This window comes from Chanodichthys erythropterus, chromosome 11 (assembly GCF_024489055.1).
Source record: "Chanodichthys erythropterus isolate Z2021 chromosome 11, ASM2448905v1, whole genome shotgun sequence".
In the NCBI taxonomy this organism is placed as follows: Eukaryota; Metazoa; Chordata; class Actinopteri; order Cypriniformes; family Xenocyprididae; genus Chanodichthys; species Chanodichthys erythropterus.
This window is the reverse complement of record NC_090231.1, coordinates 47042786-47070282: the sequence shown is the minus strand read 5'-3', so window position 1 is coordinate 47070282 and position 27497 is coordinate 47042786. Positions and strand designations below refer to the sequence as shown.

The window sequence follows — 27497 nt, the reverse complement described above, 5'->3', positions numbered from 1 at the left end:
GGGCACAAATTTCATTTTCTCTCATCATACTTCAAAAGCAGTTTCCAAACATGTGAAATATCTAAATTAGCTGCATTTACATGTAACTGGGCCCTGTTTCCTCCAAGCAGTTACCATCAATCCAAAATTTCAAAGGTTGATGTGTCAGCTCTGTACAAAACAGGAAATTCATTGCTCACCAACCTTTCCGAGGCCTGTTGGTTTGAGGTAAAAGCCTGGTTGGTCCAAGAGTTCATGACTGACGTTTCTAGACTTGGACATGCAAACACTCTACCGGATAAACAGCCCTCCAAGATACTTACCTGGCATGTTCTCAGAGGACCTCAGATTTATTCAGATTACCTCAAATTGTGAAGCACAGTCAAGCTTGTCAGCATCAATTATGCATCAAATTATGCAAGATTAATGAACGGGCTGATCTAAAGGTTTGGTTACAGTCGACTTGAATGAATGGATAATAAATATGAGGTCTTCTGGGAATGCAATTCTTTTTTCTAGCTATGTATCATTGCATTTGAGCTTACAACAAGGCTCCAGGAACCTTTCCAAATTTGGTAAATCTTTCAAATGCAGTGTAGTATACTATAGCCAAAGTCAAAAAACAAGGCACCCTGAAGCTGAACAACTGCAGCCAAACAGATGAATAATTCACTCTCATCTCCCACTTGACTTACTTATATGACACAAAATTCAACAAAGTGACCTTGTCATTTGACATTTCCCACAGGTCGACTTTCATTAAAACAAGTTGTGCGCTAACAAGATGTTTGCAGAAATGCCTCCATCTCTCAAAAATCTCTCAGTGTAAACCACTGTTCAAAGAAATTCAGGATTTACATCAGCAAACACTGTTAAGAAATGGAGGATTTCTGCTTCAGCAAGTGCAGCTCCTGTTCTTGGACCGCATGTGTATAGGAAAGACAGTAAAGACAGAAGAAGACCTACGTGTCTGAGGGGTTTCGGCTGAGATCTCATTGGTGTATGCGCCAATGCCATGTTTGCTGCGAGCAGCCAGCTGAAATGTGTATGTAGTGAATGGCTTCAGATCTTTCAGTAAATAGGTTGTAGTGGGCTCAAAGCTAACACGTTTCTAAGGAAAGGAACAACAAAATAAAGGTTAAAACCCTAGAAAATACAGTTCATACATCATCCTGAGCCATGAAAAATATGGCAATTCTGATTTGATTTAGACAAGTGAAGGCGTTTGCTAATGACTGTTGATATTCAGACCTCCTCTTTGTCATCTCCTTTCTTATAGAGCAGCTCGTATCCGATTATTTGATTGTCCTGGCCCGTCTGAGTGGGGGGGTTCCATGACAACAGGATGCTTGTCTCAGATTTGGCTTCACCTTTGAAGTCCGTCGGTTGTGAGGGCACTATAAAACATTATAATAAATCACAGAAATTTAAAAACTGTCATTTTCAAAGTGTTATAGCAGTAATTTTCATGTTTGTATTGTGGGAATACATTGGTGGATAAGCAGATATTTATCTCACTACAGGCTTAGTTCTCCTGGAATAATCTGAGGTTCAGCGTATGGTGGTAGTTTACAGTCTGTACTTCAGTCCCATAACAGACTCAATTGCATTTTTTCACAAAGTGGTTTCACTGTATCAAAGTTTTGGTTTGTGTCCACCAAGTTAAATGTAACTTTTATGTTAAATTTCCAGCATAAAGAACCAAACTGTGATATAAAATGTTGTTAAATAATCATGGTAAAAAGCAAACTGGACATTGTCCTCTTTATAATTCCTATAATTTCAAAAACCCACCTCCAGTTTTGGCTATGATCTGCAAATCCGATGAGAGCGGTCCATCTCCTACAGAGGTGAAGGCCAGGACCTTGATGTAGTATGTCTTATTGGGCGTCAGGCTTGGAATGGTGAGGAAGTTGGAAGTCCTTACAATCTGTTTTTCCCATTGGTTGACGTGCTGGCTGGGATCGGTGGTATAGTAAACCCTGTAGCCCGTTATCTGCCCATTGGCCTCCTCAGGTTCGTCCCAGTGGATTATAGCGGTCGTGGCACTTAGCATGCGTCCTCTGACTTGCCGTGGGGCGGTACTTGGTGCCTGCTCCGCTGTTTTGGCCTCAATGGCTTCACTGGGAGGCCCACGTCCAATGTTGTTTACGGCGACTACTCTAAATTGGTAGTCGGAGTAAGGACTCAGCCCGCCCACACTGTATCGAGTGGTGGCGACTCCATCAATTTCTTTATAAGAGTCCTCAGAGATTTTGGGCTTGTGCTGGATGATGTAATAAGAAACAGGTTCGGGATTTCCAGAATCCCATGTGAGCGTGATGCTTGTTGCCGTGCGCTCTGTTACCTGGGGAACACCTGGCGGCTTCGGTAAAGCTGGAGCATCAATAAAGAAACTTGAATCAGTTAATTTCAATTATTTGGAAAATGGAAAATCCACTGTAATTAGTTACTAATGATTATTTGAGACTGTTGGGGGAATTCACTAAGATTGAATGGTGCCCGCTGATAGTGTGGTTTATTTGGACACACTGTCTACTAGGTTTTATTGCCTGATTCACTAAAAGAAATATGCAAATCAGGTAAACTACTTGTCCTGGACAAGTGTTAATGTCGAGCCCTGAGGTGCATTCTATAATGAGCCTAATTTACAAAATGTAGTGCTTTACTGTTTACTGCACAACATGCACACAACAGTTTAGTGAATTCGCCCCTCACTGTCAAAGGGCATAAACATACACCATCAATAAAGTTAATTCTAAAAATTGGAAAACTCAGATGTGAAACTATTCTTCCCTTGGTTTACCGAAAATGCATTTGTTGTGTGTGCAATCGTATTTTTAAGCTAAGCAGTGTCGTACAGCTTTGTCATCAGCATTCATGGACCGTGTGCTCTTCCCTTGGGATACTAGCCGAAGGTTAAAGTGTCAGCTTGCTCTGCCAACACACGAACAGTAGGCGTGTGTTATAGCACCATTTACTGCTAATGTAGTACAGCAAAAGAGCTCTGAGTCTTGACAGTACCTCCGCGATAAGGAGGAAACCAAGTTCCCCTAGAGGAAAGTGAGACTTTGCGGTTTGTTTAGAACTTGTCTTAAATATTCCACAGGCTGTAATTTATTACTTTAATTCAGAGCGCATTAGGTGAGGTTGGCAATAGGACAGATAATGTTTAGTCTTTGCGTGCTGTCTCTTGGGGCATATTATGACTAATGTGGTTTGTTGTGTCTGCTAGAGACAATGGCTTTGTGTGTGTGGATATAAACAGCTGTAAGTGTGTCTGCATGTTTGAGCGTACAAGTGTGGCAACAGTAGGAGCTCATGGATTCATCTGCAGAATGTGATAAGACGGATCAAATAACAGCAGCTTGGTGCCGGTTGGAATGTTAAATATCGAGCCGTCTCTTGGATTCTCACCTTTGACCGTAATCTGTGCGACTGCCTCTATAACGCCCAGCGTTGACATAGCGACGCACGTATAGTTGGCCGACTGTCGGACGTCAGTGAGTTCCAGCACATTTCGCCCAATGGGCATGTCATCTTCAGGGGTCAAATCCTCTGACCCCAGCATCCATTTCACGTAGGGCATTGGTGACCCAACGGCCACACAGGTGATGTTAACGCTGCCACCGGGCATGATTTCATTGTCCGTTGGGGGAATGGAGAACCGGGGTGGAACCCGTCTCACTGCAAGAGAACACAAGGACCGGTAACTTCCCGTACAGATGTAAGTCGACGAAACATTCGGGAACATTTAACAGATGAAGAACTGACAAAGAATTAGCATACAAAGAACTGGTGGATTTCACCACTACATTGTTTCAACTGATTGATATATGGCAGGAACCCACAGGAAACTAACGCACATGTAGAAGACACAAACATTTCGCCTCACTCCCTTTGGACTGGGACATTGAAACAGACACCATGCACAGGTGACCCACGCGTGACAGACGGGCGGCAGCACACGGGGGAACTGGAGGGCCACAGCATGCAGGAGTTGCGTGTGTTTGTACAACTTCGATGCTGCGTTCTCTTCCAGTTGATGTGAAGAAATGTGCCGAATCACATTGCCACATCACACACACAGCGACAAGCCCCGCGAGAGGGACGCTGCTAAACTAACAACAGGTAGAGACCAGCTGTGACTGTTTGTCTGTGACTGGCTGCCATTCAAAAAGTGGACAGACGTGTCAACGGAAATGGTCTTAAAACCGTTAATAAACAAATGTGATGACAATGAAAAAGGATTCAAAATTTTAAAAAAAATAACAGATGCAGTAAACAAATTAATGGACGACCAAAAGGTATACCCTCAGTGCAAATGGATCATGGGGGGGAGGCATTCCTGAATCTGTCATGCAAACAAGCACATTGCTCATTACACAGGAAAAAGTTTGGGAACTAGGGAGAAAAGAGGAAGAACAAGAATAAAGAGGAAAGGAGACGAGGACAAGAGGGGAGGAGTAGTAGTGTCAGATAACAGTAAATCAACAGGGCTATTAAAAGCAGGAGTCTCCAAGACAGAAAGAGTGAGAGAGAGAAAGAGAGAGAGACAGGGATACTATCCACCAGCTCCTCAGAAAAGGGTTTATGGGACAGCAGAAGGGTGGGAGAAGATTCAGGAGTCCAAAATAACTGAACCGATGTCAGTGTTACTGCTTACATACTGTCAGTCTCAGATGGCATTGGCTGATGTATAATGCACACAACAGTGGCAGGGGCATTCTCGACGCGAATGGCTCCGTCCGCTTTACGCAGCTTCTGGGAGTCAGTGTGCAGTGGTTTATATCAGTCCTGCTACAACGAGCCCGTCTGAAGACAACGAATCACTAGATTTGACAAACTTTGTAAGGTTCATCACAACAAATCTATCAAGAGTTTCATAAAGTTTTGATTGAAACAGTAAACTAGAGCAGTGTTTGCGAAGCTAGTTCCTGGAGGCATACCGATAGTACACATCTTCAAACTTTTCTTAAAGAGATTCAATTCTCTTTTTAGACTCTAAGAGCTGAAATGGATGGGTCAGACAAGGGAGATGTCCAAAAGGTGTACTGTTGGTGTGCAACCATGAACAGGGTAGGGAAAAAAATAAATTGATGTCTGAGTAGAATGCTACATTCCACCGTGGCAGGGCTCTCAAATCACCCACTGATCTGCAGAGTTTAGTTCCAACCCTAATCAAAGACATCTGAGCAAGCTAATCAATGTCTTCAAAATTACAGGTAGGTGAGTTGATCAGGGTTTGAGCTAAACTCCGTAGGGTCAGATTTGAAGAACCCTGCACTATGTCCAGGGCTAAATCTATGCTCCTATTCGTGCTAGTTCAACCATGCCCTCCTGTTTAAGACCGTAGGTGTTCCTTCGCTAGGATCTTTATTGTACCACTTACAATTAAACTAACAAAAGGATGAACCCCCCCCAAAAAATGTTTCATGTGGAGTTTATTTAAGTCTCTGTGTAAAACCATCAGAAATGGAAGAAAAAGAAGGAAAGATAAGAATTTCGACGACTGATGGCATGCATTCGACCGGAGATGTCGCGCTTCTCTGGAGATGAAATCTCTAATTATTGCGAACAGATTTTCAATCCAATCGCAATTAATTTCCAATTGAAACGCTGTTCCAGGAGACATGATGTTTTTCCTTTCATCTGAATACCGTTCCGTTTGTCGGGTCTTGAGAACAACGCTCTACATGCATCAATTGTCCTTTATTAGCAGCTTGTTAGGTGGAAAGGAAAGAAAATATCTGAGCTCACAGACCTACGGAGCATGACTCATTGTAGTTTGTACCATGCAAGGTCAGAGCATGGAGTTTTTTCTAGGTGATAGGAAGGCACAAGTCGGTCAAAGTAACGAAGCAGGACCACTGACATGTAGGTGAAGACAGACAACTTCAGCATGACCAATCCACCATGCAAACCCCCCAACAAACTGCACATATTCTGACTGACATGCACCACTTTTTGATCAAGCAGTACAGCGGAGAGCAGGGCATTCATTCAGACCACAACAAAAGGAAATGAAGAAGAAACTGTCCAAAACATAAAACATAAGGAACCAAAAGCAGAATTTAATCATAGACACGCAAATGCAGCTATGCAGCTACAATATATATATTTATTTTCGTACTCTTTGGAATTGTGAATAGCGTTTGTATTGTTTTTTTGTTTGTTTGTTTGTTTGTTTTCAGAATTTGAAGATGGTTAGAAAGAAAAAACACACCAACCTTCTCGCAGCTCTGAGGGATGTAGGGAATTGATGCGGAAACAAAATAAAATGAGGAGAAAAACAAGGGAAAATACAGAGAGAGTAAAACAGGCCACATTCAACCCAGAGAATTGCTGCTAGAGACAGAATGTCTAGGAAAAGAAAAGTGTGCTGCATTTTACAGGCCTTTTAATGCGCTGCCCATTAAACAATATGACACAGGTCCAGTTATGAGCTTTACATGCCATCAGCAGTTACCGTGGTTTGGACTGACTTTCCTCTGGAGTTTTGTTCATTTGACATATATATTTTGGTACTTCATGTAAACCACATGACTGGGACCTGCGCTTGAATTCAGCCAGATTCCTTAAAGCAGTAGTTGACATCAGGCCTTCAAGGTTTTTAAGATGGGACATATTTTGGCAGCTTATTATGATAAATTTGGGGTTAAAGTCAACATGAAATCAAAATCACACTGTTTTCTGACTAATATGAGACATTTAGTGGTGTACGTGGTGGCGACTGACCTACAGTGACCAGTCAAACTTATTTTTAGTCCTTTATTTTTTAACCACTTTTTGCCATGCAATAAATTCCTTATGGATAAAATCAAGCCCTTTTTTAAAATCTTGTTTCATTATGAAATACATCACAGTATTAAAGTAAAATGGTTTGAGAATGCAGTTTCATGTTGACTTTACTGTGCCAGATTTGAACTAAAGAATGCACACAAAGGCAAATGCCCCATCATAAGTCAATATCATTAAATATTTTACATTTATACAGTGGAGTGATTCTTCAGTTAGAGGACCTTCTGACTGCTTAAAATAAGAAAAGAAATTCATTTAATTAAATTGGAAGTTATAACTCTGAATTTATAAAAGTAAAAAACATGGATTGTCAGTTCTAAAATACTGACACATTAGGTAATGACATCTAATAAAGATACGCTCAAATCATGAAGTAAAAATCTTAAATTGAATGACATTACAAAATGTAATTTCTCATTCCCTGCATAACCACATATATACCCAAATGTAGGGCAGCAGTATTGGGTAACTGTATTAAGTAAAAAAAATAAAATAAAATAAATTAGGCTATGATAATCTGTCCTTTAAAACTAGGATTTTTGTTTGTTTGTTTTTACTGAACATTATGTATTTATTTAATCATCCTAGGGTACAGAAGTGTTCACTTAATTGAAGAATCACCCATATGCATTACATTATAGTCTTTTACACTACATTACAGAATAAAGATCACTGAATTTGTTACATTTTCAAAAAATAAATAATAAAATAATAACATAAAACTTTTCTCTTGTTCTAAAATAAATTAAAATAGCATTATTTGCCAGTATAAAGAGAGATGAAAAATAGAGCGGTCAGACATTTGCTGTAGAGAGGAAAGAGGTTAAACTCAATCTGTCATTCCTGTTATCTTTAGAGTCAGTCATATAACATACACAACAAGCAATCGAGTCAATAAAGGTTAAATTGAAATTAAACACCAGACAGGCAGAAAATCAAGGCGGCAGCAAATGTCATACTTGCAAAAAATGCTCAGGAAACCAGAGGGATCCAAACAACAGAACTGACCCGCTAACTGACTCAATTTGATTCAAATGTGTGTGCATCTAAAGTTTTTATATTCTTTTGTTGGTTTTGTTTACCGCTGTGAGCTGTTCCTACCTCTGACATACAGGTTGGCAGGTGCAGAATAGCGCGTGCCGTCGTTGTTGGTTGCGACACATTCGTACTTCCCTTGGTCCGATTCCTCACTTTGTTCGATTTGCAGCGCTCCTACACAGTGGGAGAGAACACGAAGCAAAAAAAGATAATTACAATAATAATAAAAGCCATTAAAAAAAAAAACTTCCACTAAATCGCACACTAGGCCTATTTCTCTCTATGAATTGGAATATTTGTTCTGTTTAGGTCTCCGTAAGGGTGGACGCAACAGAAGGACTTCAGCTAAAGGAAGTTTACTGCCAACTGACTGCTGCTATACTGATGTTTAACCCTGAGAGGCGACATCTGCAGGCATGCCTCGCATTGGAGAGGTTCGTATAGACTTAACCAGTTTATGCAAGCTAAGCTCCTGGAAGCTGGGGGTAGAAATGTTTCCCCTTAAAATGTCTAATGCAGTATTTCATTCTCTAGGCCCGATGCATCACGGGAAAGCAATTTCAGCACTAAAGATGGATTTCACGGTGGATTCGCGATGCATATTATGATTTTGCAGAAATTGAGTAATTTTGAGGTGCTTAAATCGAAGTGTGTTGCGAGCTAGTATCTCGCCCTATAAACTATCTTGCATCGGTTGCACTGGGAAGCGGGTCTAGAGAATAGCATGGCAAACACTGCAGTAGATATTTGAGAGGGTACACAGAAAGAAAACAAAAAGAGACTTTGCAGCATTAATTATCTTGGACATTTTACAACCACATCAATGGAGAGGAAAACATACAGTACAAGATACATGTTGCAGGGTTTCTAAAGGCACTTAATCGTAAGGGTGTTTCAAAATAGTTTGAGCATTACTGTTTAGAAAAACAGTTGTGATAATAATCAATAATAATACTGATCGATTATTAATTGAAAGGTCTACAAAAGGTGAGGGGGGAGGGTAGCCCTGCAATATTATTACACATCTCACAGGACTGTTCATTATGGGAATGAGTGAAAACTGCAATACAGCAGCATATGACTCAAATAAAAAAGGTTTACAGTATACAAAAGCAGCATAAAAGGGGGAGGACAATATAAAAAAAGAAATTTGGCTAATAAAATTTGGTGTTAAATTTAATTCAAATTCATCCATCAATAAAATGGCCAAAGATTCAGAGGGTGGAAATCAGTAAAAATTGCAGCATTCTCAGGAAAAAAAATACGCTGCTTGAATCGTAAAAATAGAAGAAGAAGAAAAAAAATCTGTTGGGAGAATTATCGTTACCAGTATATGAACCTCTAGCACATGCAAATCTTTCCAAAGAACAAGAAATGTGTGTCGGCACAACTTACAACCTTTTGACAACCCTTAGCTGAAAAATAAAATGCAATTGTATTAGAAAATTCAAAACGGCCTCCGCCGACAAGAAAGCAACCAATCACTGCCATAGCTTACGCAAAGCTACAAATGACACCCATAAAAATCCACTAATGGGATCAGCAGTGTGGTGTCACATGACCCAGGGAAAAACATTTCTTGTAGTGCACTGAACCGCAGCGGACACCGCCTCCTGAGTAGCTTGACAAAAAAAAACAAAAAAATGACACAAAATGGCCACCTCGGTATCATCTGCCAGACCCACTGTTATCTTTTCCCCAACCCTGAAGAATGGAAAAAAAAATAAAAACATCAAAAAGGAAAACAGCCTTCAACCCAAGAAATGCAAGAAGGAAAAAATAGGTGGAAGAAGAAAAAAAGCACCGTAGAAACTTTATCAAAAAAGTAGTTGTTTGGGCTTTTTTAGCTTTTTTTGAGAAGGGTATAGGTAGAGGAAAGCAAATGGAGGACGAAGAGCAAAAAAAGAAGTTTGTAAAGACAGAAAGATGCTTTTTGGGGGAAAAATCGTGGCAGAGAGGTCTCCGGTGTGTCTCCGACATCTGGGCTCATGTGCGGCTGAACAAGAACAGCTAAGGGGGGAAAAATGTTTGGCTGTTTTAGTTGGACGAAAAAAGGGACACATGATCTGCTATGGCCAAAAGATAAAAAAAAAAAAAAAAAAAAAAAAAAATAAAAAATAAAAATAAATAAATAATAATAATAATAATAAAATAATGAAATAGAAGACATATAGGATATGCTTCTTTGGGCTGCAGTAAGCATATCGACTCGGAAGAGAAAAAAAATACAAGAGGCTTTCTTAAACTGAAAGAAAACCAAACAAAAGAAAGAAAAAACGCTTACGCAAAAATGATGATAGATGGGTGGTGGGAACAGAACGGGATGGGGGGGGGTGACAATGGGGAAGATGCCGGGGCGTTTCATGGATGCAGACACATGTGGGACAGGAAGAATGAAGTCAGTTGTTCATTCTGTGAACTTGAGTTGAGCACTCTTACCTCTTATTGGCGTACCACCTGGGTGGATTATATGAATGCAAATAAGATTAAGAAAGAAGAGTCGTTAGTACGAGAAGAGAGTCTGGCCGCTTTGGAAGAAGAATCAAATTAGCTTTGCTTTGCTTTCTTACAGACTTTATTAGGCTACAACAGGAAAGAGAGACTCAGAAAAGACAGCCATTGGCTCTAGTGGAGAAAAGCACAGGATTGAGCATTGGTCACTTTAGGAGGTCAAAGAGCAACTGGTACAGTGATGAAGCACAAGGGGCCATTTTGAGACCTGCTGTGGCCGTGATCTAGCGGGAAGGGAACTAAGGATTGATTGGGATCTTGGAGTGAAACAGTGGAGAGTCTTTGAGCTGTGATTTGAGACAAAGATGGAGTGACAGTGTCGGTGCGTGGCCCTGACCAGCTGCTCGTGTTGGTGTGTGCTTTACTGGTAGTCAACTAGTGTGTGTGTTCTGCTAGTTTATCGACACCGTTAGTAAAATGCATGCCATGCATTTTAACAGTAGTTTGAGAAACATGGAACATTAGTGGGAGGCATGTGTGCTCAGATCTACAAACTTACCAAATGACTCTGGAGATTTACAAAACAGAGAGAAGAAAGACAGCATAAAAAATATGATTATATTCCTTACGTTTGCTCTTGTTGACACACTTAAATCTGACACTCTATTGCACAGGGTTATAAACGGCTAGGAAAATCAAGAGAGAAATCAGACAACGAAAGAAAACAGGACAAGGGCAGAGCGGAGAACTCTGGGAAGACATATTGTACCATACTGAGAGCTGGAAAACACATTGTATTCAACTCAACCATTACATATTCACAATGTGCGTCAATTGCAAAACGAAAGAGGGGTTGAGGGGAGCATTACAAGAGAGACCGCAGACGAAGAGAAGGAACGTCTACTGCGGCTCCCAATTCAACGGAAAAGAATCACCAACATTTTCAGCCCTGAATTTAGTCAATTGGATGCGCTAACACACAACAAAGGTCACACACAGGGACGGACATCTCCTCTTTTTTTTTTTTTTTTTTTTTTTCTTTTTTTTTGGATGTAATAGAAGTTTTCTAGGCTGCTGGTACATGTGCATCATGACATGAAAGCAACAAACAAAACAACTTTGATGATTCTTTTGAGAGCAGTGAATGAAGCCAGATTGTACTAATTGCGCATTTAAGGAAGATAAATAAGGACATGTGGAACGACAATTATTTATTATGCATGGTTCGGCTGCTTTTTGCGACTAAGTGTTAGAATGGAAACAAAACAAAGCCCAATTTAAGCTGGCCAAAAATGCAGTCATAGCAGTGAATCATGGGTAATAAATTAAACAGACGGGAACACAAGACACATCACAGACAGTGGGGGACGTAGACGGCGATGCCGTTTCCTACAGAAAACAAAAAAAATGCTCCATGAGAAAGAACAGAAACTCAAACGTAAAGGAGGACAATAGCGGCTCTTGTCGCTGCTTTTCTTCTGGCGTTATGGAGCCCAAGGGCTTGGAGGAAAATTACCTGATCGGAGCTGTTTGATGCGTCCATTGTTGTTACTCGTGTTGACCGGGAGGAAGTCTTTGAACCAGGAAATGTCTGGGTCGGGGTTACCGCTAGCAGCACAGAGCATGGTGGCGGTACGGGTGCGCTCGACCACCTTGAGCTGAGGGCCCATGTCTATGGTGGGGAAACCTGCGGGCAGCTGATCCTCTGAAACACAGCAACACCATCATAGTTACACACACAAACACACACATATACTTCCATTGCTCTTTATCACAAGTAACTTGGGGATTTGGTCCCTTTGGCTAACATTTTGGCAAGGTTCTCTCAAAGTTATGTACAAACTGCACCTTCCAAATTCAAAATATTGTTGAATTAACTATTTGTAATTGTTTAGCAACATTTAGGGGCCATTTACACAACACTGTTTTCAACCAAAAACTGAATCTTTTAATGTGTTTTGGCTATTCTTTTACACAACAACGTGTGAAAATGCAAACTTTTGAAAACGGGTTTCAAAGTGCACGTTTTTGAAGACGATACAGTCATCATCTCCGTGTGAACTACAAAAGCACACATTTGTGGAAACAATGACCTCATGCTACTCAGCTTAATGGTGCATAGTGTTTCTACAAAAAGTGACATCGCCAACTACTGGCCTGGCATACATAATACAGCATTTTAGTCATTTTCATAGATCCGTGTGAACGGGGATCGTTTTGACAATGTTGTCATCTGACAGAAAGGAAAACTTTTCCATTTTTTATACATCGTTGCCAGGTGAACACACCCTTAGTCATTAAAATATGCCAGAATGGGTAACCGGGTTGCCAATTACTATGAGCTAACTATTTCAGAACCGAATGATTGGTTTGGTTGGTTGATAAATTATGTTTCCCTTGAATTGTTAAATTCAATTAATTGAAAAAAGAATGTGATTGTTTATTTTTAGAAAGGGTTCAGACATCTTTCAAACTGCAATAAATTATTTCAAAAATTCAATAAACATTTACAAAAATTAGATACAATGATATTCTCTTCATCTCTCGAACATTAAAAGTAATCTTTCACTTTTAAAAGTAATCACTTTCAGCAGACCATAAATAAAGTCTCATTCACACCTAGATGAACGTATGCAACCACTCAACCCGGATGTGATGTATTCTAATCAAGACTTTAAGCATGAGGTGAGATTTACCAATATTTTGGGCTAAAATTATAATCTTCAGACACTATACTTAAAAAAATGGATGGTTATGTATAATTGTGTCCAAAATATTTTTTTCTTGCACAATTATTTATGTTCATTTGTCCAAGAAATCCTGCAATGCATTTAATTTCATCATATTGACAGTTATTTGTTTTTTGTGGATATATTCATACATCCATGGTGAATAAGCGGAGGGTAACGGCAGTTTCACGACCTGTATAAAAGGAATCCTGATAAATAAAGTCACAAAAATACCAAAACAAACGTGTGTGTGTGTGTGTGTGTCAACCTACAGCAAACACAAGCAATCTAAAACAAACAAGAATTCAACAAGCCTCTAGGGGACATTACCAACATACAAGCACACAAACACGTTGTGATTACCACTGAACTACCTAAACATCTCCTAGGATTCTTTTTCTATGAACTGAAAACACCTCAGCTCAGGTATACAAAACCACATTAATGCAAAAATATATTGTTTCACTATTGCAACTGACTCAGCTGCATCATTTTACAATAGTTTTGGATAATTTGTGTAAAATGTGATTACAAATGCAATGATTTACTGTAGATTTACATTAGAATAGGGCAAATCAGCCACTATGATGTAGCTGCTGTATCACTGTTTAGTTCTAGCTTACACGTTGACAGATCCTGGGACATTTTCTCTTGTTTCCAGAAAACAGTGAAGGATTTGAATGAATGCTTGATAGACAACGGAATAATATCCCTGTCTAAATAGTGACTAAAGACTGATTATGACACTTCATCGCCTCAGAGGGAGGCATCTGCTGTAATGGAGGATTTCCTGCAGCTCATAAAGAGCTTGAAATGCTCCTCATTGTCTCTGAAATCATTATAACACTCTTTCAGAGTGCTGTGATTCAGTGAAGATTTTAAAGATGTCCTTAATTTATGCCAACCAAGTTCCAAGGTCTGGGTTTTGAAATTTGTACATCCCAAGGTTTAATTTATAATTTAATATCCCAGTAAAAGGATACAATCTCAGTAGAAGAGGGTGCTTAATTGTCATGAAAATGTCACAATGAAAAAATAAATAAATAAAAAAAAATAGTCATTTTCTTTATGCAAAATACAATTTGTGATTATGATTTTGGGGGGAAACATGAACTGAACATGTTCTTGGCAGGTTTCATGTCCAGAATTGCCTGATGTTTTCTATGTTATCCATTTAAAACATTTCCAGTAATCTTCCCTTGTGCATTAACACAAATTTTCATATCTTTCTGCAAACATTCTAATCCATATCCTCTTGTGACCTTCACAGACTGCAAGCTTCATAACGCAGTGGATGGGTGTCTAATTTTAGCTCTTCTGTGGTGTGTAGGCATCGTCTGTTAAGAGCTACTTGGCAGCTAAAGTTACATGTCAGTCTGTTTTTCTAAACATACAGGTATAAAATTACTACAAAAGCTACAGCAAGCTGCTGAGGGATCATTCTGAAGTCTGCCAACCTATACTTCTCTCTGTCCCCAACATGGTGTCACACTAGCTGATAGCGGATTTAATCTGCTGTTGGTGAGTTTAGACACTTTCACAATTACACTGAACTAGATTTTGCTTAACATAAGCATATATTTGGTTCATGGATTAGTTTAGCAATTTAACAATTTACCTCACCTCTGTACTTCTGTATATTATTTCTGCCACCCATTGAATGCCATTCCTACTTATTATCAGTGGTGGATGAAGTACAAAAATCAATCAGTTGAGTAAAAGCACAGATACCTTAATACAATATTACTTCAGTAAATGTAAAAGTACTCATTTTCAATTTTATTGAGTAAAAGTACAAAAGAACTAGATTTTTTAATATACTTAAGTACTAAAAGAACTTATGGATGAATCATGTTTATTATTTATTCTAGCTGGCACTAGTCAGACTAGTCATTATTTAATTAATAAGAAATATTAGTGCAGACCTTAAAATGTGTTATCTGCAAATAAGCAAACTTTTTTATTATAAAAAGTATTATATTATTAATAGTTTTATTTTATTAAAACATATAACATATTATTAAAACACTGAAATATTAAAACATTGAAACTTTACTAAAATATGTATTTAAGTCAATGGTAATTCAAGTGAGTTACTGAAAACAAGTGAAATCATATACCATATAGTATTTTTATAAAATTTGTGTCAATATGTGGCAAAATTAGTATATGGGGCAAAATTTGGGGAGAAACACTATGCAAACATATTAGTTTTATATCATCTGAGATTCATTTGTGTTATTTAACCAAAAAATATTAAGTTCTTGACTCAAAAACGGCTGCAATCAGATCAGTTTGATTCGCCAATGAATCATTCAGTGTAATCTGTGAACCAATTCAACAGGATAATTGGATAGAATCAGCTCGTTCAAAAATCGGACGGCACTCTTGCACCTCAGAGGAGGTGGTGATTTCTTCAGTTGGAATAAATAATAAAACATATGTTTTTGTTTATGAAATTCAGTAACGTGAAAGCAAAATATTATGCTTTGGAATGTAGTGAAGTAAACGTTTCCCAGAATAAAAATATTCTTTCAAGTACAGGTACTTGAAAATTGTACTTAAATACGGTAACAAGGTAAAAATACTTTGTTATAGTGCACCAACCTGTTTATTATTATCCTAACTGGATACTACTGGAATGCCTCAGGGCTCAGGGTTAGGGCAATTTCTCTTCTCAATATACACAACAGAGCCAAATATAAAGGCACATCAGTGTACAATCTAAATTCATATCACAACCTACCTTTCAGACGTTTTAATTTCTAGCTGAAATTTTGCCCTTTCAGCACTACTAATAGTGTTGGCTCGTTATTGATACACTGCTATGATAAACTGTCAATCCAGAAATGACCAGTTTCATGCTCACTCACAATAAATCTGCTAATTTATTTGCAAGCTTTATGGAAAAGGCCAACAAATAACGTATAAGACACTTATCCAAAGCTCAGCATAACGTTAATTGTGTACTGGCTCTGGGTGTGTGTAAGTCTTTAAAGCAATGCCAAGGTCGATGTGTGAATCAAGCTCTTTAAACGAGCCAAATTTCACCTGCCATAAAGCCAAGTGCCTGCAGTCAGCCTTAGAGGAACAGAGGCAATGCTGCTAATAATTATTGAACATGACAATCCATGCTGCTTAAAAAATCAATGCCTTTCAGGCTATATGTATTGTTGGAAATCAAAAATATGCCTGTGAGACTGTATGTTTTCTGTTTTGAGAGAAATCGATCTTTGATATCCGTTTCACAATACAGAACCTCAAATTCCCCTTCCACCAAACAGCAAGAACTCTCCAAGTTCAACCAAGTACATTTGTCCTTGGTCCGCTCCGGGCATAAGGGAGGTTTTTCCCTGGGACATTTTCTATTCATATTTCTCAAGCTAACGGCAAAATACTTTTTGTAGCTCTGCTGCATAATTAAATATGGATTTCTGGAGTCAGGCATTGTTTTAGCAGCATTTTCTAAGAATGCAGTACACTTTGGTGTCCCTTTCTTTTAAAGCAGAGGCACATTGTTTTCTGATGTGTGACATATTAGATTCATTAGACAAACTACGGTCTAACAAAAAATTTATGTAGTGTGAAAAATAGCTATCAAATGATGATTTTTATCTGTATCTAACAATTAAAATCATGAATAATCTCACATAATCTATGGGACTGATATTCCATTCACAGTGGCTTTTACAATAAAGGAAACTCATTCGGTAACATGCAGGGATTCAGTTTTATAATACAAACCCTCCCAAATAAATCTCAAACATTTTACTATGAGTTTCTTTTATTGCAAAGACCACATTTTGACACCAAGGAACATATTTTTTATTTATTTTTTTTTTTCCCCCCAGTAATAAAATGATACATAAATGGATTTTTTTTATTTTTTTTTATTTAATGTTAATTTTTTTATGGCTAAAACAACAATAAACAAATAAATAAATAAATAACATTATTTATTTGGACCTTCCTTATGTTAACAATTGAGACTATTGTCAATTGAGAATTGCACCTCATTCACGGAAAGTGCTGTTTACAACAGTAGCATGTATATGAATGTATATGTATATGAAGACATGGAAGGAATTAGGAAAAAAATAAGAAATGTCTTGAGCTGTTAATTGACACTTTTGGATTCCTCTTCATTTTCATCTTAAAATTGGCATCTACACAGAAATCAAAACCATTTCACAAAGATCAGTGGTGTATTTTTAACACAATCAAGTAAAGTCAGTGATAGTTTGGTTTCCAGCAAGAAATCTCACACACACACACACACACACACACACACACACACACACACACACACACACACACACACACACACACACACACACACACACACACACACACACACACACACACACACACAATTAATCAGCATTACACTTTTAAATCACCTCACAAATTAAATGGTACTTCACTCTGCCAGTTCTCTGATTAACTGCAGAAAAAACGCCACAGCAGTGGCAGAGATGCGTCCTCAAGCTAACAGCGAGCAAATAACGGCGTTAATTGTTATTTAAGTTGTACTCTCCACATGATTGTAAGTTTTTCGAGGAGAAAGGTTATTGAAGAAAACATTTCAAAGCATAAATTAATTGAGCTGCGTTCGCCATATGCTATGTTAGCGCTTCTGCTCGCGGCCACAATGAGGTTTTTCTGCTGGAGGACGAATAAATCACGCCGACGAGAAAAAAAACCCAGCTGTGTAGGTCAATCGAGAAGGTGAGAGAAAGAGAAATTCAGGGTTTCTGAGGTCAAAAAGCGATAATACGAGAGGGGAATTTTAAACATTAAATTAAAAGTTAGAAGTGCATGAGATCATTTTTCCCAGCGACATGCATTTACCATCTTTAGCATCAAGGGCAAAACGGATCCCAAGTGCTCATCTTAATTCTCATTATACACTAGAGTACAGTATATCTCCCTTCCTCACGTCACTTGGCGTAGTATAATGGTGCGGTCGTCCTGTGAAGAGAGTCGCTAGCAGCCGCAGGCCGAACGAAAAACCCCTGGTGACCATTTACACACATTAATGACGCTCAGGTCATCGAGCAACCGATGGATGTCCTGCCTAATACGCTGCTGACGGGGAGAAAGCAGCTATGACTAACAGGAGCCTTTAGTTGCTGTTAGACTTCAGCATTCATACGCATTTAACTCTTTAAAATAAAAGCCTCTGGTGGGACATTGTGTTAATGTTTTATTAATTGTGTCTAAATCAGTGCTATTTTAGTATTATTTATATACTATTACAATATTTATTAATATTTTGAATTAGCTTTTGTTTTTATATTTTCAGTTTCCACTTTAATTAGTTAGTAATAGGGCTGCACGATTTATCACACGATATGAAAAATAACATTGAATTACGTACTGAAAATCATGTTTAGCACTTAAACGTGATATTTAAAGCGATTATGAAATAGCAACGGTTGCGATGATTTTTTTATTTTTATGCTCAGCTTGTCAATGAAGAATGGCTCCAAATGCTAATTCATCTGAAAGCACTGCGAGTTTAAATCTCTTATAATGTACATTTGAAAAAGCAACACGCATCAAACATCTTTCCAGACATGAGAAGCATTTATTAACATCTTGTCCAACAAAAGACAACATTTAAAAAAATGTTTTTACTCTAAACTCACTTCATAACGACAGTTGACATCCTTCTGTGAGATGATGTGGCAGTTGTGTGTTTATTAGTCAGGTTTAATCAATCAAAGCGTTTCAATCTTGTTTTTTTTTTTTTGTTTTTTTTTTCAGCTACAGCGATAAGACTTATGTTATCTTCTTCTGTGGCAGGGCATATTTAGAGTTTCTGTGCAAGAGCGCCCTCTGGTTTTCAGATGGAGAAGCATTTACTACTGATCACAGAGCTGTACAGACAAGCTGCGCATAAAATATTCGCAGTCTTTGCCAAATCGCGTGCGGTTTAATTGCGATAAATCATGCAGCCCTAGTTAGAACCAATGAAAAAAAATAATTCTAAACCATGTATTAACCTTAGTTAATGTTATACAATTAACAGCTGTATTTTAATAACCTACCGTTTTTTGTTGTTGTTGTTGTTGTTTTTACTTTTTTGTAGTATTTCTGTTTAGCTTTTTTTTTTTCCTTTTTTTTTTTTTTTACTAAATTTAGTACTTCACTTATTTTATTTCATTTATGTGCCTTTGTAACATTTTTAATTTACATTTTCTCTCTAATATTTGTAGTTATATTTAGTTTCATTTATATTTTTTTATCTTTATCTCAATTATCAAACAAATAAATAAATAATACAATATTTTTTAATAATATTAGTGAATAACAACAACACTGGTTTAAATATTTTCTAGGCCCACTGTATACATTTAGACCACATTAGTGTAGCCGTTGCTACTAAAATGGCAGCGCCACTCTCGTTAGACGCAAAACTCCCTAACGCGCTGGTCTAATCGCAGCAGACTACAGAGGACGACACACTAATTAAATACAGCTAATTGAGTCTCTGCGGACCGGCCAAACGTGATTAGTTACTGTTTACCCGCTCAAGTTAGCAGGGTTTGTTTAACTGACAATGAGCGAAGCCAGAGGAGGCCGATGTGGCGCACACACGCAGCTGGAAATTAAAAGGCCGTGCGGAGTAATTGATTCTTTTTCTTATCTGCAAGAAATGCTGTGAGCGAGATCCCAAGTATTCTTTCTGTTGGCTGCGGAGCTCAAAAACACACAGAGCTGCAGACAGTTAATGGATTTTGGTTGGGAATCGATCAGCAACATTGCCCGACTGATGCACGTATTAGATTGAGCTTCGCTTCAGCGTCGTTGGCGCTGCTGGCAGATGTTTTTTTTTTTGTTTTTTTTTGGATGAGGTTATTCGCTGTGGAAAATCCCCCACGGCCATAATAAGATATATTTGTTGGACGTTTTGAGCGAAGGCAATCTCCTTAGAGCCGCTGTCACAGGTCAGCTGGTGTAAAGACGCATTGTGCTGCGGTCATCCCTCCCACCGCAAAAGCACAGATTACCAACAGAGACAAATAGCAGGAAACCCTTCAAGTATGACTGCCATCCCAGCCGTATTTTCCGCTTCCTTTGGCGCTTTTGTGCTGAGCGGCGGGCCGAGGCGGGTTAGGCTGGGCTTGTGTTTGCTTCACTTCGCTCTAGATAAGTTTGCGCTGTTTTTTTCAGCCTGCTACAAAAGGGCAGAGAAACGCTTTCTCTCCTGGACTGTGACGGCAGTCAATGTTGGTGGATTCGTCCTGAATTCCAGCTGAACCCCAGAGACGTGGCTACGGCATATTGATACGGGATTTGCTCGCTGTAAAGGAAGCAACGGTGGTGAGGGAAACTCTGCCGTCATCTTCTGTTTCTGATGAAGGCTGATGGCTTTGTGTGTGTGTGTGTGTGTGTGTGTGTGTGTGTGTGTGTGTAATTAGCCCCTGCACTAATTAATACAGTAATGGTGCCAGTGAGTCACAACCATAACAAATGGACAAACTGAACATAGAAGGCGAGTGAGACTGGGAATCAACAACTGCTTATTTTTTCAGGATCCAGGAACCATATTTGTTTGCCAATATTTTTAATTAAATTAGGTGACATGATATCTGGAATATAGTTTTTTAGGATGTCTATCTGTACTTTTTAGCACTATTTAAGTGCAAAATACCTCCATTCACCACTTCTCAGACATATAAACTTATTGTATCACTCTTATTTTATCATCTAACACTACATGCACTTACATGATGATGTTTGTTACACTTGGTTGCATATACTGATGTACATGAATCAAATTTCTCACTTTAACTGAAATAACAATTAATTAAATTTATATAGGAAAATAAAAATGACAAAATCATAAAATGATTAAAACTAAAATAAAAATTATAAATATAAAATAAAAATATACAAATTATCATTCATATTCAAAATATTAATTAATACTTTGACAGTTTATAAATTATATTAAAATATCACCTGATGAATAAAAATGACTCTTTTATGCTACATATAAAACTTTTTTTTTTTTTATCTTTATATTTTGTTTGTGACATTTCTGTCCACACAATCAAGAGAAATCAAACACAGACACAAGGACCTTCCAAAAAAACCACAAACTGAAGTGATATCTGACTCAAAATATACCAAGAACAATCACTGTGTCATGTAATGTGTGTAAGACTTAAATCAGTGTCATTTGTGACTGTTAATATGACAATAATAGACATTTGTGTAAAAACGTTCTTGCTCAGTATGTTTGCATGTTGAGATGCTTGAAAAAAGAGATGCAAAAAAGGAAGAAAACAAAAGAAAGAAAGAAAGAAAGAAAGAAAGAAAGAAAGAAAGAAAGAAAGAAAGAAAGAAAGAAAGAAAGAAAGAAAGAAAGAAAGAAAGAAAGAAAGAAATTATTTGAGTGATTTTATTTTGACTGTTTTAACCAAGAAAAAAATATCTGCCAATGGGTTTAGAAAATAAACTTGTTTTTCTTTTTGACTAATACTTTCCCAACTCTTTTGCTGATTTCTCCAGAAAACAAAACTTAACAAGACTCATTTTGTTTCTCAAGCAAATGTATCTTGATTAAAGAATATTTAGATATTTGTACTGGAAAACAATACAAAAATGGTAAGCACGAAAACTATTTATTTATTTTTTTTTATTTTTTTTTTGCAGAATGAATCATACTGATGTTCCTCAAAGGTGCTAAAATAACTGGGACGGCAGTCCATTATACAGTTTAGTGCATTATAGAGAAATATTTGTTGAAGAATTACAGAGATTCATGAGCAATCAGCAAGATGAGACATCTGATAACTGTCAGAAATAAAGCTCTTAAAAATCACGTCGGTCGATTGCGTGTGCGTTTGCATTTTCCACCCCCTCTCAGCCTCTCCTTTTTCACTCCTCCATCTCCAGCGTTCTCATTTACGCCCCCCTAATGTATTCTGTTGTTTTCTTTGGCATGGTTCAGCGTGGCCTGTTAATTACGCTTTTGTTCCGTCTCGAACAGAATCACTCCAGCGAATGTAAGAGCTCTCCATTAACGACACAGACGCTTCCTCTGCAGCAGAACTTGCCTTCAGCTTCTTTCTGTTTGCTGTTATTTTCCTCTTCTTCATGTGACACTTGTTCTGTGATAATAAAGGTTATCTTTTACATTTGGCTGCTCCATAAATGACAGGCGGCTAATCCGGCCACCAGTGCGTTTATCAGTGCGTTCCAGCTGCTGTATAATCTTGCAAGAGCTTTTGCCGAGATGGAGAAAAAAAAAAAAAAAAAAAAAAAATCTGCAACGTTTCCATCAATCATGCCTCTCATAAGTCAGAAATTTGACCTGTTCAGGAATGCCGACCTCGGGCGAACAGAGTGTCGCTCATGGGAGCACAGATGTTCACAACTGTCTCTGTCTGGACACGGGGAACGTTGCTACACGTTTGGGATGTGTGATTCTTTCTGTCTGGATGTTAAAGAATCTTAAATGAAAACAGATGTCAGTTTTATTTCAAGTAAAGTCCCTGAAAAGTTAATTCTAAGAATTGTGTCTAAACACATTATAAATGTTACAAATGTATTGCTGAAACATTACAAAGACTGAATTGTGAAGTTAGAGCGTTAAATAGTTTTTCACCAATTCTGTGTTCAGGATTTTTTGGCCGGAGCTATAATGGGGGTTTGATGACCGTTGGAGCCCCCAAGCATGGCCCCACCCCAAACACTATATAACTGTCGATGATGCACCGAGCATGGCACTGCCCCTAACGCTACAGCAGCTCGCCCCGTCAATCTCGAGTGTCATTACCGTTAGTTATACTGCCTACATTTTGCTACCTAGTAATGCCTTCGTCAAGCAAATGCATATTACCTGGTTGCGATAATATACAAAACAGCTCGGTCTCCTTATTTAAATTTGCTAAAAACAATGATATGAAGAAGGGGTAGATACCTTTTTTTCTCTGCAGTGATCATTCTACACAGGATAGTTTTACAACTATCAACTATTTTACTCCCGTCCCACCGACAACCGATGATATGGGGCCGGATCGAGTCTCTCGCGGGTGGGCGTGGTTTCAGCGCCGACAGCGAATACTGAGCGAACAGAGAATACTGCTTATTTTTTCACGATTTTGATAACTTGTTTCATTTACTTGCCATTTTTTTTAATCATTCAAATTTGGCTGGGTGGTTAATAACACATTTTTCTGTGGTGTGACAAATACATATGGCTTTACAGGGACTTTAAAGATATATCTGAAAAAATGAAGGCCATTTGTAGTTGATAGCCCTCGATTCATATGTGACATTCCGGCCATATTGAAGGTGCAGCTCAATCCAAGTGTTTAACTTGGGGTTTAATTTACATATAAACATTAATCATCATACATAGCGTTTACCATATACTGCAAAATATTGGAAGTAACACTAAACTATTTTTCATGTTAACCCTTTCGTATGTAAGTTTAAAATATTCTGGCTGACCCCCCAGCGTGAGTTTTTTTAAGGCAACCGTTATTTAGAACGAATTACTTTATGGTTTCCATGGTGACGCGTCATTGCTTGTTACGTGACACACCGCAGCACTGTATGAATGACGATCTGCTTTCATTTAATTTTTCCTTTTTTATTCAATATATTCACAAATTTGTTAACTATAGCATGAAATATCTAATATTCCGATTGCCAAATATGTGCAAGTGGATGTGTTTTGCTGTTTAAACACTTTTATAACGATCATTTTAGTTGAGCCATTTGCGTGATGGGCGCTGCCATGTTAGTTTGCGCCGCACAGAGAATCGGATCTGTTGGATTTACAACCCATGAATTTATCCACTTCTCCCAAAATACATGAAACTAAGTGAGTCGGTGAACTGGGGAAGAATAGAGTAAGCTTTAAAGTTACTTTCACAATGTGTATCTGATACAAATAAAACATGTCGCTTCACATTTCCGCTTCTATAGACATCATTGTGTATTTTACAAACTCTAAATATATTGTTTTTTTAGTACTCATGTGTATTTAAATGTCTGAAATCTACAATAAATATTGTTTGGTTGAAAACACTGCATAATATCAAAGACTATATTCATATATGTAATATATGAAAAGCACTGCGCACGTCCGTCTCTGGTTTAGCGCCAACCAAAGCGCGCACGCACATTTGAATTTGCAGTTGATCACGTGATGCACTGAACGTTCTAATCCCACCGGTGTGATCGTACGCTCCAGGGACCAGCCAAGACGGATCACACCGGTGTGATCGTACGTGTCAAAGGGTTAACTAATCCATTTAACTAATGGAACCTTATTGTAAAGTGTTACCATCATAGCATAGTTTACTAGTAATGTTAGTAATAGGTGCACCATTTTAGGGTGCTTTCACACATTTTGGAGCATTTGTTTCGGAACCTGGTGCGTTTTCTCACTTAGGTTCGTTTTTCGTTTAGGCATATATGAACATGACAATCGATCTCGGATCCACACCAAAACAATCGCTCAGAGATCACCTGGACAAGGCAGTCTCGGCCCAATCGCCAATGAACTCTGGAAGTGGTATCAAAATTCAAAACGGCAAATATTCTTAAAATGTTGTGTAATTGCTTTTCTCAGTGCTTTACAAGAATGCAGTGCCGACGAAGCATTGCTTCCCACTCTAACTGTATTATATAGGCTATATAATTATGACTACATTTGTATAGTGTTTGCGTGTGTGTCCACAGTTACAAATAAGCCACAATAAGCTTGAAGGATAACGCAGAGGAAACTAACCAATAAGAGGACAGTTTTACTCACATGTGACTTGCCCAAACACATTTTGGTATGCTTTAAAATGTTGCCTTGTGAAAGCAAACTGAACAAAGAATAGAATGCAACATTGTTACATATTATGTCCCTGTTTCAGAACAAAGCAAATGATCTACAGGTCTGAAAACCCCCTTACTTTGCTACTGAAACATCCCCAAAAAAACCCAAAAAACTTTTAGTGATGTCTGACAGAAAGGGATGAGCACATGACAGCAGCTATACCACCGTAAATATTGAAATTATGCTTACTATTCTATTCATTAGATAGACAACTTTAATCTCTAATATATATCTATATCTTTGTTCGAGTACGATTACGCAAACTCAGTATCGGTGCATCCATAATTTCAAACGATATGGGGAGCATTTTATCCACTCTTTTAAAAGAAAAAAAATACCATCTATTCTCTCTACTGCAGTAATGATATAAAACACGCTAACAAACATTTTTATCATCAAGCATATTCTTGCTCCTCCACAGATGCACTTGAAGCTGAACGCTGGCCGTCGATACAGTAGATCTGCCCACGGAAGTGCTCCTCGTGGACTCGCTGATTGTGTGGAAGCCCTTGAGTGTAAACGCTTATTGATCGTCTGGACTGCCAAACTGATAAAGGCTCATCAGCTCTGAAGTGTGACTGCTGAGAGACCGCTCAGAAAACGATCACATGCATGAAGGCACGCACACAAAGCCTCAGATCACGATATGACTGTTGAGACGAAAGATGGATGAGAGAGTTCACAATGTTTCTCGGTTTAGTGTGTTCCTGAGATCTTTCCTTAAAAGTAGTTTCATTAACTACTTTTATTAAACACTTAATATGCCACAGTATTATTGATTTGACTGCACTGACACTAGTGGGTGAGAACTGAACTGAGCTGGACGATGACATCACAGTTTACTACAGAACTGCTTACAGATGAAAAGAACTAATTTAATAATTGATGATCTTTACAACGGAACTTAACACTGAACTGACTTCTGCTGAACAATGACTGAACTATTTTCTTTTAGAGCTGCTGTACAACCAAAATTAACTCAAAATGATGTTTTTACTGTTATCACTGTAAAGCTCTTTTGAAACAATCTGTATTGTATAAAGCGCTATATAAATAAAGGTGAATTGATTAATCTTATAGTATAAAGCAGTGGTTTTCAAACTTTGGGCCGCGGCCCACTAGGGTTCCTGAGTGATCCTCCAGGGGGGCCGCGAGAACTTAAAATTAATTAAAATATATTAATATAATTCATTAATTTAATTATTAATAAGTTACATTAAAAAAAGATAAATTAAATTAATTAAAAAATACATTTAAAACAAGGTACCACCTCTCTCGTACGTATTCTGTGATTGTTTCGGATCAGCCCAGGCCGTTTCTTATCATGCTGCTGTGAAATACAGACTGAATGGTGGCTGAAAACGCAAAATCTCTCAGTTGGTAAAAGAATACCAGTGTCGCTAAAAAGGTTTTGAAGGATGATGATTGTAATGAAGGTAAAGACGATTACAGTGACATACAGCGGTCGGTTATAAGGCATGCGTGAGCCTGTTATTATGCGCAAACAAACCACACGTGCGCTCTCGATAACATCGAGCAACGGAACATAGTTCAGTATATTCACGTAGTTGTCAAAAGGTTGGGAATCATTGGTGTAAAGCTTATCCTTTATTATATTTGATCAACTATATCACATTGTAATAATAATAATAATAATAATTTTGAAATTGTGGAAAACTGACTATTACATACTGGCTCGAATAAATGACTTCCAAATAATTATCCCTATTCAAAAAGATACATTGTACCAATCATAGTTCAAGGTCTTCACTTAAAATTAAAAATGTATGTTCATTGAACATATTTAATCAGTCAATCTATCAACTCTAAGCGAAAAATCTGTGTCGGCTGAGCAAGTCCTACATCAAACAAACTGTATACACATGCGCAAAATTGCACCGGAGGAAAAACGGTGGTATGGAGACCATTATATGCGGATGTGTTGGAGACCGAAACAAACATCATTTCCAAGAGAATATGTATATTCATCATCACAAGTTTATAAGACATTATGGTGTGTATTGAGCACTAAAAAAAATTCTCCAAAGTTTTGCTTGTGTCATATGAATAAAATGCTGTTTTATCGACTTCTGAGGTGTAATTTGTGTAATATGTGCAACATGTACCTGCTGAACACATCAACATGTGTGCAGTGGAGGGTTAAATCAAACATGTCAAGCTTGTGATTTTCTTATTCGATTTTTTTTTTTTTTTTTAATCGCTTGTGTCAGTAACTTTAAGCAATCCTGAAAAGCTGGATATATTTACATACCATGAAATAAACAATAAAGCAAAATCTACATCGAAGTAAGTAACTCCCGTTCTGTCACTTGCCAGACATGATGCAGTGGACTTTATAAATGATCAAAACTTCTGAAGATCATGTTGCATACAATCTACTACATGCCTTCTCTTGTCTGTAATATATTAGCAAGTAAATGGCCTTTAAAGGATTAGTTCACTTTCAAATGAAAATTAGCCCAAGCTTTACTCATCCTCAAGCCATCCTAGGTGTATATGACTTTCTTCATTCTGATGAGAGTCTCATATTCTGAGAGAGTCTGAGATATTTTAATAAATATCCTGATGCATCCGAGCTTTATAATGGCAGTGAACAAGACCCACGGGTATGAGCTGAAGAAAGG

At 37.9% G+C, this 27497-nt stretch overlaps 1 protein-coding gene across 8 annotated transcripts in view; it reads right to left on the bottom strand.

Moving 5' to 3' along the window:
• LOC137030008 (receptor-type tyrosine-protein phosphatase delta) overlaps positions 1-27497 on the bottom strand; it is a 209045-nt gene that overhangs the window by 62293 nt on the left and 119255 nt on the right. For all 8 annotated transcript variants that reach the window (XM_067399912.1, XM_067399910.1, XM_067399914.1 and 5 more), the window contains exons 5-10: positions 11786-11974; positions 7882-7992; positions 3397-3666; positions 1774-2355; positions 1231-1376; positions 946-1090 (exon numbers count right to left, since the gene is read on the bottom strand). In XM_067399912.1, coding sequence (XP_067256013.1) covers positions 946-1090; positions 1231-1376; positions 1774-2355; positions 3397-3666; positions 7882-7992; positions 11786-11974 — 1443 coding nt within the window. The remainder of the gene's footprint in view (positions 1-945; positions 1091-1230; positions 1377-1773; positions 2356-3396; positions 3667-7881; positions 7993-11785; positions 11975-27497) is intronic.